Consider the following 17,699-nt stretch of genomic DNA (forward strand, 5'->3'; position numbering starts at 1 on the left):
TATAAACAAGTTCTCCCCGTTATCATACTGAATTGAACATGTTAAATTGTATGACTCTATCTGAATTACCTGAGTTAATAACGTTCGTGTACATTATTAGTAATACTGTAACTGGCGTTCACAATCACTGTTAACAAGTTCTCAGAATGTAATTACTGAACTCCTTTTAAAGTTTGTGCTCATAGTAACACATATTCTCACACTTGAAATTTTTACAAGTCCTACTGTTACTTTAACAGAAAATTTCTAAGTCCCAGAAGTAGTAACTTAAGATACGAGCCCCTTTAGCTCCCATCAGAGAACAAAGTATCATGGAGACAGTCCTGAACAGACACTGTTAAGAGCAAACTTTCTCATATGACAATTCAGAGAAACTAGCTTTTTATCAAGATTTAAGGTCGCCTGTCAAGACTATCTGCTGACTGAATGGTTGAAGTATGAATGTGTGCGTGTCTGATGATTAATCAATTTTAATATTAATTTAGTAATTTATTTAAATTCATTTTTAATTCTATTAATTTATGTAGTTTTAACTATTTTAAGTATCTTAGCATTTTATGATTTTACTTAGTATGTGGTTAAGTGTAAGAGAGGACCTTGAGCCCTAACTTTGCCACTGTAAAAAGGGCACTTATATGCAAAACAGCATCCTGCCAAAATGCAAGTGTGCTTCAACATCCTTTCTGAGGGCTGAATGCGGGAAATTTAAACTTATTGTCCCCAATTAATAATCTTGGTTTTTAAGCTTTTCTTTGCTCAGGATAGCTTCCCTCTGAGAAATATGACCTGGAATTCATCTTGCGGTCCCATCAAAACCTGCCAAAATAGGCTAATTCTTTTTTTCTGCTGTGGTTGAGTATGCTTGATCTCTGCAAAGTGATCAACCAGTGCTGCGGTTGGGTTAACTCAATCTGAACTTTGTGCCGTCAGTGCTACGATTGAATATATTCAATCTGTCTTGAAACATTTGTACATGCTTCTGCCATCCAGTGGCTAACCTTCATATAACTTAGTTACCTTTCTGTGTGCATGCAGCGTGCAGAATAAATGTTTATTTTCCATCACCTCATGTAAATAAACGGTGTTTACATCATTGCTGTCGCTTATGATTGTAACATGGATCCAGAGGATATTCGTACTCTTTTAGAGGAGACAGAGTCCGATGTTGATTTTGATAGTGCTGTATGTGATTGTGGTGGCATTGGTGAATCTTCAGATAGTGACAGTGGGGAAGATACGCATTTGGGGGAAAGGAAAAGTGATCTGGAATTAGGATTACCATTCATGTGGACTGGGGATAAATTTATTCCCAATGTGCATGGATTTCAGGTATGACTAATACTGACCTCACTTTAGAATCCTCTAAACTTCATTATTTTGAACTATTTGTCAACAAAGAAATATTATCTAAGGTGGCAGATGAAACAAATAAATTTTACAGACAAACAGTTGAGGCCAAGGCCCGCCCCACCACTCAGTTTTCCAGACTAAAGAAATGGGTGAATACAAATTTTAGGGAAATATTTGTGCTAATTGCTGTGGCTATTGATGGTTCAAAAAACATTTATCCATTCAAGAACATTGGTCCGGTGTTCCCCGTCTTCATGCCCCTATTTTTCAACAGGTTAAGTCACGTGACAGGTATCTCATTTTACTCAGCATGCTTCATTTTACTGACAACGAAAACTCCAATAAAGGTGACAGCTTGAATAAAATTTCTTTGATATTTGACCACTTCAGGACAACTTTCAAACACTGACCCCATTTGCTGATTTGTGTGTGGATGAGAGTCTAGTGTTGTTCATAGGAGCTAAGGTTTCAAGCAGTATATGCAATCTAAGCACCATCGCTTCAGAATAATACAATTTTTTTCTCTGCGACTCGACAGGATGTATTTTAGATTTTATTACCTATACAGGCCACCTCTTAAGTCAGGCAGGGGATACCATGGGTATTATTCTACTACCTCTACCCACAGGGAGAACTGACAACTAGTCACTATTAGGGTTCAAAATACGGCCTTAATTATCTGTTACTTGTGCATCCTTAAAATTGTAGCATAATTATTAGTTTATTGTGTAGTTACCCTGTTGACACATGCAGCTTCTGATTGTTGGCAACTTTTCTTGCTCTGACAACACAGAGATTAATGTAGTGGAGCATGATGAGGAATTATAAATGGAGTGACTCCTTAATGTACTTAATACATTCATAGCCAGAGGGTACAGTACATGTCAGAAACTCATGTTAAGTCCCAATTAATTAATGAAGGGAAGAGTGGCATCATGGACCGCAATCTTTAATAATTATTCTTTTTCTGCTGCTTTTCCCACACCTGTGATGTTACGGTTGCAAACTGTGTCGCACGTGTGGACTCGGCCCTATTTTACGGCTTGATGCCCTTCCTGATGCCAACCCTGTGTGGAGGAACGTAATCACTATGGCGTGTTTCTGTGGTCGTTGGTAGTTTGGTGTGGTTTGTGAATATGGAGAGTAGGGTGTCGGGACAAACACAAAAATCTAGTCCCAAAGCCAGAAGCATTTATCGTACGCAGTTAAAACCCCCAACCCGGTCGGGAATCAAACCCGGGACCCTTTGAACCAAAGGCCTCAATGTTGACTGTTCAGCCAAGGAGTTGGACAGACCACCGTCTTTAATATTTTTAGAAAATCTTTGAGAAGCATTACATATTTGATTTAAATAAATATTTTCTTTACTTGAGCAGGAATTAAATTAATAGATGCATCATGTAATAAAACTTACATTTTCAAGTGATACCCAAGATATTTTTAAAAATCAAGAACCCTCCAGAGGGATTGCAGCCTGCCTTCGCGTATGGATATCTGCACAGTACTCCCAAGAAGAGTCAAGAGATAGTGCCTGAGTTAAGAATTGCGTGTGCATGCACTCTCTCTCTCTCTCTCTCTCTCTCTCTCTCTCTCTCAGTATACAAGATTTCATGATACATTAAAATTGAGAAACGGGAGCTAGCATACAGGCAAGCTAAATAATATTTTAAATGGAAGGTATAAAACTTTAAATTGACACCAATTTCTAATAAAAGCTTAAAAGCAGCCAAAACAGGTGATGATAATGAAACTACTGTCACATATTGTATGAGGGACAGAATTTATGGCATGACTACGTACAGACATTACAGGTACACTAAGGATATGGGACTGATAAACAGAATTGTTCATAATACCCAAGACATGAGGGAGGCGTATTTTGATATTGAATTGACTATCTTTGGAGATATCTTGATTCCTGCGAACCCTCTTCACGAAAGACGTGGAAATGTATCTGCTTTCAGGTCTCAGAGTTGTATCCCCTGTTCTTTGCATGGATGCAATAACGGATTATGTCAGGATAGTCTACACACTCCCCTCCTTCATATTGAAATTATTATCTTTTGTCCTAAAATAACAACTGCTTCAAGAGAAGAAAATATCCTCTATAAAGCCATCTCTAAATTCCAAAAATTGAATATGTTTTTGACAAGTCTGTTGGAGAATTCTCCAGGTATCATTATGTATCATTAGTAATTGAATCCTTGCCTGCTGGATGTACCCTTAGACAACTATTAACATGATGTATCAGATCTTTCAAATGAAATAATATCTTTGTATTTTAAGATTAATTTTGTGGATCTCCGTTTGTTAGTGCTGAGGAGTCGAATCCATCTGATGGAAATATCTACTGATGGAAATTATTTAGTAGCTGCTGATCATCAAAGCCGCATTGGTGTCTGGAATATGAAAGATGGCAAGGTGAGTACCATTCATCTATTCTTATCATGAAACTTAAAATAACCACATTATTGTATGTGGTATTAATTTTCAGTTAAACACAACTCATATATTTCATACATATACATTTTTCAGGTATTTTACTTTTTTTTTTTTTCATTTGATAAGTTCTGCATGCAAACTTTCAGCTTCCTAGGCCTTCTAGTCTTACAGATATTTTTGTTCAGACAGAGCATCTGGATATACTTTGAAAAAACTGCTATCCTCATACAGTAATTGGGGGTTGCCTAGATTAACAAAGCTTACAATAACATTGTTAGGTAGTTGTTGTTGTCGTCATCGTCGTCGTCATCATCATCATCATCATCATCATCATCATCATGTCAGACTCGTTTTATGCATTCAGTAAATGAAGACAGTTATTGTTGTAATACTTAAACTTGAAACAGTGACCTTTTTTTTACGAATTGCATTAAGTCTCACCAACACAGATAGGTCTTATGGTGACGATAAAATAAGACCTCTCTTTCGGTGCGACATAAAGCAAATTTCATTAACTTCAGATGGCATTTCATGACCAACAAGTTGCGGTCAGAGTCCACATCTGCTCCTGGGAATGTCTTGCAATCTAACACCTGGTTTCTGAATCTCTGCCTAATCGTAATGAAGTCTATTTGATACCTTCCAGTGTCTTCATATCTTGTCTACATATACAGCCATTGTTTGTGGTGTTTGAACCAAGTATAATAAGGACTATCAAATCAAATCAAAATCTCTTTATTTGCAAATGAGGTGTCTACCTCGGTGGCAAATGGTACACTAATATACATTATTGTCAAGCACTAAATTTTAAATTAACATGAGAAGGAAAAATATTTTTCTAGAATCCAATAATATACAATTAATGCTAACAATTTTTTTCTATTAAACAAACAGATCATCCTTAATAAATTTATATTGTTTACAAAATTCTACTTATAATATCTCCTATACTTACAAACATAGTCAACTCATATACAGTATGTGGAATTACTTCAAATAATACTATGCAGCTGGTATAAGATTAAAATTTACATTGCATTTATTTACTTTTTTTTTTACCCATTTTGGAACCTAAGTAGCATAACGACCTGCTGCGTCTTAACCAGAGCCCCCTTTTGCCACCACTTTTCAGAGTTCCTGAAGGGCCTTCACAGCTACCGTAGCGGTCCCAGGGCCCTCGAAGTCCCCACTGTACTTCACCCCTACAGGCAGTCCCCTACTTTGGCTGTCCAAACTCCATGGACCAGGGGATGGAATTAATTTTCTTTTTAACACACATTTTTTATTTGCAATAGCCTGCACTGGTCGAATGCCCTCTACATTTCATTTATTTTCCCTGTGTTTATTCTCTTCTTGAATACCTGTACAGATTTTGGAAAAGGATCAAACACTACCCCTGGTAAACTGTTCCACTCCTTCACACCCTTCTCAATGAATGGAAATTTACCCCAGTCGCTTCTGCTAAAATTCCTTCTAATTTTATATTTGTGGTCAGTTCTGACAATATAATTATTTTCCAACTGAAGCCTCTCACGGATTTCTCCCCATACTGCTTCTCCTGTATAGGCTCTATATAATCCTATAAGTCTAGTTTTCTCCCTTCTCTTACTTAAAGTTTCCTACCAAAGTTCCTCTAACATTTCTGATACACTACTGTTTCTCCTGAAATCCCCTGTTACAAATCTTGCTGCTTTCCTCTGCACACTATCTATTTCTTTTATTAGGTATTCTTGGTGAGCATCCCATACACTGTTTGCATATTCCAATAATGGACGAACCATACTTACGTAACTTTTTTCTTTTAATTCTTTGTTGCATCCTTTAAGTAGCCTCATTATGACATGTAACGATCTGTATGCTTTCCCAACAATGTCATCCACATGACCCTTCCAGTGCAAATTACTTTCAAATCTCACACCTAAGTATTTGCACTTGCCATCTTTTGGAATAACTACCTCATCCAAAGTATATTCAAATTCAGTTTTAAAGCTCCTGTTTGTAAAAGTTGTAACAGTTGATTTGCCTCCATTAACCTTCATATTATTTTCTTCAACCCACTGTTGGATACTTTCAAGGTCCCTTTGTAATTCTGAACAATCCTCAATGTTATTTATTTTCCTATAAACAATTATATCATCTGCATACAATCTTATTTTTGATGTTATATTGTTCCCTAAATCATTTGTGTATATTAAGAAAAGTAACAGACCGATTATACTACCCTGTGCGATTCTCTACCAAACTTTCTCTTCCTTTGATATATTATTTCCTACTTTTACTTTCTGAACTCTTGAGTTTAGAAATGTTTTTATCCAATGTATAACCCTTACGTCCAATCCTATTCCCTCCAATTTCTTTAATAATATTCCATGTTCCACTCTATCAAAGGCTTTGGAAAGATCTATGGCTATGCAATCTAACTGGCCTCCTGAATCCAACTGATCTGATATGTCCTGCTGAAATCACACCAATTGTGCCTCACAAGAAAATTTCTTTCTAAATCCATACTGGCTCCTCATGAACCAATTTTTATCATCACATATCCCTCTGATGTACTTTGCTATTAAACTCTCCCGTATTTTACAAACTATACTGGTCAGGCTGATTGGTCTGTACTTCTCTGGTTTCCTTTTATCACCCTTTCCTTTATAAATTGGTATTATTATTGATTCCTTCCATTCTTTTGGTATTACACTATTATTTATGACATAGTCAAAGAGAAATTTTAAATAAGGCACTATGTAGCACCCCATTGTCTTTAATACCTCCCCAGTAATTTGATCACTTCCTGCTGCTTTTCCTTGCTGAAGCAGTTGGATTTCTCTGAAAATATCTTCATTTGTGAATGAGAAGCTTCTTGTTTCCCTATGTGTCTCTCCCTCTCTATCTTCTGTTACTGTTTCCAACTCCTGACAATCTTCTACAGAATCTCTGAATTCCCTACTAAATAGATTTGCTTTCTCAGTATCTGTTGAATAGTGTTCACCCCCTTCTCCCACCATTGTAGGAATTTGGACACCTTTTCCTTTTTGATTCCTAATATATGAATACATCTTTTTCCATTTCCCTTTGTGGTCATTACCCTCTTGAAGTATGCCATTCATATATTTCTCTTTTGCTTCCTTTTTCACTCTATTCAGTTCCCTCATTAGCTGTTTTCTAGTTTCTCTATTCTCCCTACCCTCTTTGATTTTCCTGTTTACTATTCTACATTTTCTTTTTAATTTTCTTATTTCCCTTGTATAATAAACAGGGTCTGAGGTCATTTTACCCTTCTTAACAAATCTCTTCTCTCCTTCCCAAATGATTCCTTTAAATTTAGAACAAAGTGTATCCACATTACTCCCTTGCGGTAATGATCGGTGCAGAATTCAACTAACTGACTTTGTCTTTCATTCCTTTATCCCAATCCAAATTCTGTTACTGAATAAACTTCTCTTCCTTTGCCTACCACTGCATTCCAGTCTCCCATCACAATTAGATTCTTCTCCATAGAACACTATCGTATGCTGTTGTTAGATCTATGAATATCATGACCAGATACTTTTCATATTCCCAATTCTTTTCCATTCATTTGTTTGGAGTATTGTCCAGAAAACCAGTCATGGCAGAATAAGAAATACAGATATGAGAAACATGCCTGAAGATGGGGATTATAAGAGACCACAGTGTCATCCAGGTTCAAGTGGTATAGTCACATGCAAGGGTTGGACGTAAACAGATTACCAAAGAAAATGTTTGGCTTACAACTTGAAGACAAGAAACTAAAAGGAAGGCTCAGTATAAGATATAGAAGCATGGTGTCCAATGAGATGAAAGGTGGAGGCTGGATCACTATCAAAACTGAAGAGAGATACAAGAATAAAAATTGGTGGACCCATCGAATATATGGAACGACACTGGATATGAATGAGTTTAATATGTGCTACATAAAATCTGAAAATGTTTGAACTACATTGTGAGGCTATAGAAGCACAGTTTTCTATCTCATATTTGGTATGTGGTACCAAAAATCCGTCTCGCAAATATTTTTCTGGAATGTTTTTGTAACATATCCAAAATTTAGGGTCCAACTGCTTGCTGTATTTTGACTGGGCAGTTAGAATTCCATACCTAATTCTCTTTATTGTCTGGTTAGTTTAGGTATTGAGGTTGTTTTCATTACCATAAAATTTTTGTTTCTTATCAGTGTTTGAAAAACAGTTGATCTCTATATTTTTAATGCTTTACGATCTTTATAGGTACATTGTTTACTGCCACAATATCGGTATGCACCAACGGCTATGGGAATTCATCCTGAAACTAATTATTTAGTGGTGACTTATGCAGATCACAAGGTGAGCTATCAAGCTGTTTACTAAGTTACAGTATTGGTAATGTAGACCATTTCAAATTTAATAACTTGAGATAATATTTTCTAGCTTATAGAATATGATATACCACATCGCCAGTATACAAAATTTTCACGCAAAATAGAAGCAAGACATCCCAAACAGTGGCTTTCCAAAGGTTTTGCTGTCAGTAATATTACCTTTGATTATCGCAGTACAGAAGTGATTCTTCTACAAGACGATAGCAATATCTACGTCATCAACAAAAATAAGGTACTATCTTTGCATTTATATTTTATAATTGAATGGATGAAAACCATAATGGTACAAGTGGCATTTAAAAAAATGAGTTAAGTGCAGGATGTAACTCCGGGAGGATGTATCCTTTTACCAGCTAAGAGATACAAGTGATAGCAGTCCATTAAACGTGAAGTATTTATTTTTTTGTTTTATTCCATACCCGACTTTATACGAGTGTTAAGATGTTTAAATGCCTTTTTCTCTGAATGATAAAAATGCTACTTATACCATTATGGTTTTCATCCATTCAATTTTTGTGCTGAATAGTATCTGTAATAATCAATAGCAGGATCATTTCTCCTTTATCTGAGGAGGATTGAACTATTTGTACTTATTCTTATGAATGCACCAAGTAAAATTGGCAGCGATATGGAAATAAGGAAGGTGCGGGCTTCAAGACCGAAGGCTGAATACCAGTGACGGGCAAGGAGAGCCATAACGCAGTCAGCGAAAACCGAGTCGTTGTAATGCTGAACATTTATTACAATAATAAGTGCGCACAAATAAAGTCCGTATTCATTGGGGGACCTGCCCTCCAACAATTCAAATATTACAACTCTCAATTCTCAATTCTTAACAAACTCCTTTAGTGACAACATGTTGAATTAAAAGAAACCCCGTTAACACATTAACTTTTACAGAAGCAAACCCTCTTACTATTCTGTTTACTGAGGCTCTTAGCCTCTATTAACAAGAGAACAAATACGTTACATTCTCAATATAAGGCAACTCCCTGCCTAAGCCTAACATTGGTTGGTAAGCTTTCCTACCTCCATGCTCGCGGCTAGATGACCAAGCTGCTTGCTCGCTCCAAGCGAACTGAACGAAGTTTACTGCGAGCACCGTGCCATCCCTCGGCAGAGGCGAGGAGGGGCAAGGTGGAGAGAGAACACGACAAGTACGCAGGTCGGAGGAAGGCTTGCCAACACAATTTGGAGGGTGCCACCAGGGCGGAAATAATTTCACATTTCCCTGGGGCCATAAGGGAATGGGACAACATTTGTACTTTATTAAGATAGGAAGAAAAAACACACATGTTACAAAGATATAATATATGCAGATCGATCTGTATGAATTGTAAATTTAAAAGTTCATGACGAAGGAGAGTTCCTCTTGGTACAGACCTCCCTCCCTAAGTTTCCAACCAGGTTGGAAAAAGTCTTTCTTCTTCTACTTTAGACACCACAAGAGCTCTTGATAAAAGGTTCCTTTTTCCCAAACAAATAAATAACAGTTTGCTTAAGCAATTAAAAACACTTGGAGAAAGAGTCTTTGCTTAGGATACACCAACAACTGGCCTAACATTTCATTAGGTAAACACCTTTTAGCTTGGCGCAAGGCAATAAAAGCCAGTCCGTGAAAATCCATATTTCAAGATGCACATCTCAAAGATTAGAATAAGTTGGAGCAGAATCGCCGGGCGAGCTACCGGCTTGCAAGTCCAAGTGAGGACGAAACTGGCATGGCTCAAAATGAATGACGAATGCCGAACACACGGCAACCAGGCACACCAAGATGCAATAAGCTAGATGGACGATGCGTGCCACAACTGGCGGCGAATGCTAGCCAGCGCCAAACATACAACATGCAGAAAGACGGCCCGGAAGGACGGCCGACGGAGTCAGCGCATGCCAAAACACGCCCACATGAGGGGCCCTTCTCACGGAGCGACGGCGAAGATGGAACCTCCATAATGCTGAAACATACAAGTTTAAGGCCAGCAGTTTTGTCTTCACAAGAGCCGATAAGATGTAAGAGTCAAGGTGGAGGAAGACAATCCGGGGTCAGCGCGCCGGGCGTGGAGGTAGGAGGCTAGGTAGGGCTGCAGGAGGGCTCACATACCAAATTTAAAAACTCTTACAAACTAAGTAAAATACAACTCCCCATAAAATACAGAAGTTAGCAAAACAACAGGGGAACAAACCCCGCAAACATGAACACCACAGACGTATCGGTTCTCGCCAACCAATTAAAGCAAAAACTTCATTGAGCAGATTGAAGCTGAGAAAGATGAACACGAAAAAATCCCTCGGTCACGGGGTCTCTCACCAACAGGGTGACCGGGGTAAGAAAATCAATAATCCGGAAAGGACCACGGAACCTGGGTGCCAACTTCCCAGAGGGAACAAAATTCTTAATGAATACCTCATCCCCGACAGCCAGGTTGGTAGGCTGACGCCCCTTATCGTAGCGCTCCTTCTTCCTCTGGTAGGAGACCTGAAGATTCTCTTTAGCTTTCTTCCAGTTCGCGCGAATATTAAGAGGATCCACCCTCTCAGGCAACAAATCATCAATATGCCACAAATTGGAAAGCGGCGAGTTCAGAAGAAACGAAAACATGAGAGAGAAAGGGGAAAACTGGTGCGCCTCATGCACCGCAGTATTAAAAGCATAAGCCAGCCACGGCAAAGTGGTGTCCCACCTCTGAACATCGTGGTGATGGAAAGCAATGAGGGCCGAGCGTAAATTCCTATTAACTCTCTCCGCGTACGAAGGCTGGGGGTAGTAAGGGGAAGTCGTGACGTGAGTAATCGACAGGCTAAAACAGAAGTTCTTGAATAGATTAGACGTAAAGGCTTTAGCATTGTCTGAAACCAAATACTGGCTAGGACCAAATGATGAAAATATGGTTTTTAAACATCTAATGGTTGTTTCAGCGTTGGCCATCCTCGTCGGAAATAACCATGTAAAGCGAGTGAAGCCATCCACGCAGACCAATATAAACCTATTTGATTCAGATTTCGATCTCGGGAGAGGTCCTACGAAATCAATATATAGACGTTGCATAGGACGGGTAGCTTGGGTAGAGGATAGCAACCCAACCCGAGAATTAACACATGGCTTACTAATCCTACAAACCTTACAAGCCTTGACAAGTTCGCGAACGTCTCCGTCCATTCCCTTCCAGATGAAATTTTCTCTGATCTTCTCCCTTGTTTTAAATACTCCCTGATGACCTGCGAGGGGAGTTTCATGAAAATACTTAAAGATCATAGGGACCAACACAGATGGAATTACAACCTTCATCTTACGATCATGACGGGAGGGGCAACAAAGAACTCCGTTCCTCAATACATACGGATCGACAATTTTCCCATCCTTCAAGTCTTGGACGATAGGAGCCAAGAGCGGATCTTCCAATTGAAATTTACCTATATCGTGATACAAGAGAGGGGTATCAGATAAAATCGCTCCAACCAAAGATATTGCTAGAGAGGACTCAGAAGGACCTGGTTCGTCATCAAGAATAGGTTGTTCAGAAAACATCCTGCTGAGAGTATCCGCTACAACGTTCTCAGAGCCCCGAATATGACGGACGTTGAATTGAAAGGCGGAAATTCTAATGGCCCAACGAGCCAAGCGACCAGTTTTCCGTGGTTTCCCAAGCACCCAACTTAACGCCTGGTTGTCAGTTTCAAGCTCAAACTTAACATGCTCTAGGTACACACGAAAGCGTTCTAGAGCAAAAAGAACAGCCAAACCTTCAAGCTCGTACACGGAGTACTTAGCTTCTAAAGGGGTAAGAGCCCGTGAAGCATAAGCAATGGGGAGTCTCCCTAACTCAGATTCCTGGAGCAAAACGGCTGCGACAGCTGACGAAGAAGCGTCGGTTTGCACTATGAAGACCTTAGTGAAATCCGGCATAGCTAACACCGGAGCGTTAGAAATGGCCAGCTTGAGATCGTCAAAGGCAGCCTGCTGAGAAGCTCCCCACTGAAACCTTACTCCCTTACGCCGGAGTGCATTAAGAGGGGCCGCACGACTGGCAAAATTCGGGACGAATTTTCGGAAGAAGTTAACCATTCCGACAAAGCGGGACACACCTTTCACATCCTGCGGAGGAGGAAAATCCTGAATGGCCTGAGTGCGGGAGTGATCGACCGAGACACCGTTAGAGGATACAATATGCCCCAAAAAGGACATCTGAGGTTTGGCGAACGAGACCTTGGACAATTTGACTGTCAAGCCAGCCTTCCTCAGGCGTGACAATACTTCATCGAGGTGCTGGAGATGATCCTTGAACGTCTCCGAATACAAAACTACGTCATCAAGATAGTGATAAAGGAAGTCAAATTTAATGTCGGAAAACAACTGATCAAGGAGTCTCGTGAGAATGGCGGCGCCTGTCGAGATCCCAAAAGGCAGCCGGCAAAATTCATAAAGGTTCCAGTCCGTCGTGAAGGCCGTCAGATGACGAGACTCCTCCGCGAGCGGAATCTGGTAATGAGCTTGATTGAGGTCCAGGACAGTGAAGTACCTCGCCCTCTTGAACCATGAAAAACACGTATGTAAATCCGGGAGCGGGACAGACTGCAAGACCACTTTACGATTAAGAGCCCTGTAATCCAAAACAGGCCTATAACCAACCTGGGGCTTGGGCACCAGGAAAATGGGGGAAGAGTAAGCCGAAGTAGAGGGCCGGATGACCCCTTCCTCAAGCATGTTGTTAATGATCTCCTTTAATGCCTGCATCTTAGGAGGAGATAAACGGTAGGGCGGAAATCTGACAGGGACCGAATCCGTGACCTCTATTTTATACTCTAAGATATTCGTCATCCCCAATTTCTCAGTAAACACATCCGGGTAGGCCTCGCACAACTCCCTAATATGCTGCGCCTCATCCTCAGTCAAATGGCTAAGATCTAACACCACTTCGTCCTGAGGCGGCGATACCGACGACGCTGAAGCAGAATTACTAATGTGCAAAGGTATTTTATTCATTTGTGAAAACTTAAACCAACATGAACGCTCCTGAATATCTAAGACTAAACCAGAATGATCGAAAAAATTTGAACCAAGAATGACAGGATACGGTAAATTACTCGCAACATACAAGGAAAATTTCCAAGTAAAATTGGAAAGACGAATTTTACATTTTACCAGTCCCAGGACTTCAATTCTGGAAGAATTGGCTGATACAAACGAATGCAAAACCGGAGATAAATGAGGAAATTTACAGACAGCTTTATGTAAAGCAAACCATCTTTCACTAATAAATGACACCACACTACCAGAATCAAGAAGGGCCGAAACGGGCTCATTGTTTATTTCGACCTCAACCAACGGACTCAAACCTTTAATTTCCGTAGATATCTCTAAACAGCCCACAGGGCAAATAGGAGCCGGTTCACCAAACGAACAAGATGTTTGATTAATAACAGGGGAAGGCGAGGCGGTACCATTGTCCTGCACCACCTCCCGCTGTAGTCAAGAGCTATTTGAATGGGTGGTACAATGTCGCGCAAGATGACCTGCGACCCCGCACCGAAAGCATACAATATTACTGGTTCTGGGCGGAACCTCTACCCTAGAACCAGCACTAGCCCCCTGACTGTTGTTACGAGACCGAAAGGGGCATTTATTACGCAAATGATTAGAAGCGCCACAATTATAACACTTTCTTAATAAGTTAGGCTTACGAACCACCACAGACTCCCTGTCATTAGAACCAACCGGAGGCAAGCTAGCAATACGAAGTGAGTCCGCATGGCGAACACCTTCAGCCGATACCACTATCGCTTCGAGCTCCGCAAAACTGTGAGGTTGAGCGGCAAAACAAAGACAGGAGCGGTATAACGGGGAAATGCCCTCTACGATCGTGAGAACGATCTCCTCTTCTGTATAATGTAACGCAAACACCCTAGCGTAAAATTTAACATCAGCAACATATTCTGTTAAAGGCTCGTCCGAGCGTTGAACCCTGAAATAAAATTTCAGCGCTAGAGAGCTGAGAGCCCTAGCCGGAATAAAATGAGTAAGCAAATAAGCATGAAACTGCTGAAGTGACAACTGATCAGAAATAGCACTAACTATTTTATTGGAAAGCACCCCTGTAATATACGGATAAAGAATTTGCAATATTTGAACGTGAGTTAGCCCGAACACAAGAGCATGATCCTGAAATTCCACAAAAAATCGCAAAAAGGTAACTACATCATCGGCAGAATTTACCGAATAACGAGGAACGTTTTTCAACATACTACTTAACGGGTGAGGGATACTAGAAAAGGGCAAATTCACAGAAGGCAAGATCGATTGCTGAACTGGAAGATTAGCCTGGGGGAGAATCCTAGGTAAAGAACCTTGCTGCGATTCCAGCAAGCCTTGCACACCATTCAACTCAGGATTACCAATAACCTTATTGGGTTCCTCGTCAACCCGATTAACAGAAGGAGTGACAGGTTTAGATTTAATGGAGAGTGCGGCCAACCAAGCCTCAACCTTTCCTAAAAGTTGGACCGCCTTGTCCTTCAAAGCTCCAATTTGACTTACTAGTTCCTCCTTTAATTCTAAGGAGAGTAAATCTTCCGTCCGATAAACATAATGGGTTAGACGCCCTTGGACTCGTTTTAACTGATGGAGAGACGCTACATCGTTCTCTAAAAAATCCATAATTGAGGATATTTCAGTCAAATTGGCCTGAATAAGGGACGCCACACTCGCAGCCTCACCGTCAGAGAGCTTGGGTACCACAACAATTTTATCTAAATTAGTTCGTAATAATAACTCATCCGCTTTAACTGTCCCTTTAGACTCTACATTACGAATTGACAGTTCGTATAACAACTCTTCTTTTCTAAGAGACCCAGGATATGCCACGTCTCGAGTAGCCATGGTAAAGATATCGCCGGCCACCAAGCTGAACGAGAAACACCGTAACCGAAAGAGAGAGAGAGACCACGCACACTCAAAATTGCCCGAAAGAACTGGTAGGAGCACAAATAAACGCTCTGCTACCAGACTGCTGCACCAAGTAAAATTGGCAGCGATATGGAAATAAGGAAGGTGCGGGCTTCAAGACCGAAGGCTGAATACCAGTGACGGGCAAGGAGAGCCATAACGCAGTCAGCGAAAACCGAGTCGTTGTAATGCTGAACATTTATTACAATAATAAGTGCACACAAATAAAGTCCGTATTCATTGGGGGACCTGCCCTCCAACAATTCAAATATTACAACTCTCAATTCTCAATTCTTAACAAACTCCTTTAGTGACAACATGTTGAATTAAAAGAAACCCCGTTAACACATTAACTTTTACAGAAGCAAACCCTCTTACTATTCTATTTACTGAGGCTCTTAGCCTCTATTAACAAAAGAACAAATACGTTACATTCTCAATATAAGGCAACTCCCTCCCTAAGCCTAACATTGGTTGGTAAGCTTTCCTACCTCCACGCTCGCGGCTAGATGACCAAGCTGCTTGCTCGCTCCAAGCGAACTGAACGAAGTTTACTGCGAGCACCGTGCCATCCCTCGGCAGAGGCGAGGAGGGGCAAGGTGGAGAGAGAACACGACAAGTGCGCAGGTCGGAGGAAGGCTTGCCAACACAATTTGGAGGGTGCCACCAGGGCGGAAATAATTTCACATTTCCCTGGGGCCATAAGGGAACGGGACAACATTTGTACTTTATTAAGATAGGAAGAAAAACACACATGTTACAAAGATATAATATATGCAGATCGATCTGTATGAATTGTAAATTTAAAAGTTCATGACGAAGGAGAGTTCCTCTTGGTACAATGAATATAAATATTTTAAATAAGAAAATTGAATCATGTGAAGCATATACTACTGAAAGGATTTACAATTACAAGGGTGTAAAATTAAAATAGAAAGAGTGGAAAACCATATTTTCAATAAAGTAGTGTGACTAGAAATTATTCTCATATTAGCTGTTCACTTTCTCAAGTGCAATTTCATTTTCATCATCATTCTCCTTCCAATAAACTTTTGTTGAGAACTTCATCGGAAAGATTTCCTGTTACAGTGAGAAGATTTTTGTGATAATCCTTCCATTGTCCACTGATTCTGTTGGATCTGCTATGACTTCTCTTAATTTACCAAAAATGGTATTTATTTCTCTCTTCCCTCCCCCTCCGAGATTACTCCATTAAGGTTTCCCTACCATCTGACATAGCCTTTTCAGGTTATTTCCAAAATCTCTCCTGATTTTCTTTTGGAACATGTAACTTTTTGTTTGGATCTTAACCCTTTGGATGCCGATCCATAATAGGTCATCATATGCATAGAATGCCAAGCATGTTTCAATGGATTTTGCGTCACTGTTTAAAAAATTTAATAAATGTCTCAGTTTAAAAGATATTGAGGTAAAATTAGGTATGTGAACTTGATATACTCCAAGGAATATAAACATGTGACTTGCATTTCAAAAAACAAAATTTTGTGGAATACTGTGCACAAAAATATTATTTTTTATTTAAAAAAGGAAAAATATAATTTGAAATTAATTAGCATATTTTACACTAAATCCAACGTGACTAAGTGAAAATATTTAATCTTAACTCTTATCTGGGATCATATAGCAATTTATATTGTTAATGTAAGTCTACTTTCCAATTTATAAACTAATTTCCAAAAACATTGAAGTTGTGGAGAGAAAGACACCAACAGTGTAACCTGTCAACGATTGGATATTTTATGAATTTTGGGAGAGTAATAGTAATCATTTGAGAGAACTGTGTCTAGTAGCAATATTTGTTACTACAGAACAGTTCAGAAGATAAGAACAACATACAAAATCAACTATTAGTGTCAGGAATGAAAGTGAAAAAACCGATTGAAATATTCTATGGGTGGAGCATCAGGTTGAGGTAGGCCTAAATGTTTTGGATGTTTTGGCCCTGGATTTCATAAAAATGGTGGGGATGGACAAAATTACTTTCAGGGAATATGGATTCAGTCCTAAAATCATCTAATTCACTGTCATTTTCTTTAGCACTGTCACTCTCATTTTCATTAGCACTGTCACACTAACTCTTTGACATTGCACGAAATGTTGTTAGCCAATGGCGTGGCTCCATCATTCTCTGGTGCGCTCTCTGAAGACCCAGAAACATCATAATCATCACTTTCACTAAAATTAGAGTCGCTTACATCTTCAAAGCAACCCAAAAGTTCCTCAATTTCTTCTACCAAAATAGGCCTACGTGACAACATGCCTTGTTGTGATAAATGTACTATTTACAACTTTACTACGACCTAAATAAATTACTAAGTAATTGTAACTACAGTAGAAATAATAATAAACTTAATATATTACGATAATGAACTCAAATGCGTCAATTAGAACGTACAATTATTGAAAACAAATCACAACACGCAGACATAAACAAACAAGGATCATAGACATCAAGCGCTCAAAGATCATACGCTCACAATGGATGAGTAAACTAGCAAAAATGAAGCTATGTCAGTGCCATCTGATGACATTAGAAGGAATTACAGATATTCTACTTCTTTCTACTTGATTTGT

General features: G+C 39.4%; 1 protein-coding gene across 1 annotated transcript in view; it reads left to right on the top strand.

The window, feature by feature from the left end:
* The window catches only part of l(3)72Dn (UTP4 small subunit processome component l(3)72Dn), a 166,492-nt gene that overhangs the window by 122,992 nt on the left and 25,801 nt on the right, over positions 1-17,699 (top strand). Inside the window, exons 11-13 of the mRNA XM_068225020.1 lie at positions 3,665-3,771; positions 8,034-8,129; positions 8,214-8,396. Coding sequence (XP_068081121.1) covers positions 3,665-3,771; positions 8,034-8,129; positions 8,214-8,396 — 386 coding nt within the window. The remainder of the gene's footprint in view (positions 1-3,664; positions 3,772-8,033; positions 8,130-8,213; positions 8,397-17,699) is intronic.

This window comes from Anabrus simplex, chromosome 1 (genome assembly GCF_040414725.1).
Source record: "Anabrus simplex isolate iqAnaSimp1 chromosome 1, ASM4041472v1, whole genome shotgun sequence".
NCBI lineage: Eukaryota > Metazoa > Arthropoda > Insecta > Orthoptera > Tettigoniidae > Anabrus > Anabrus simplex.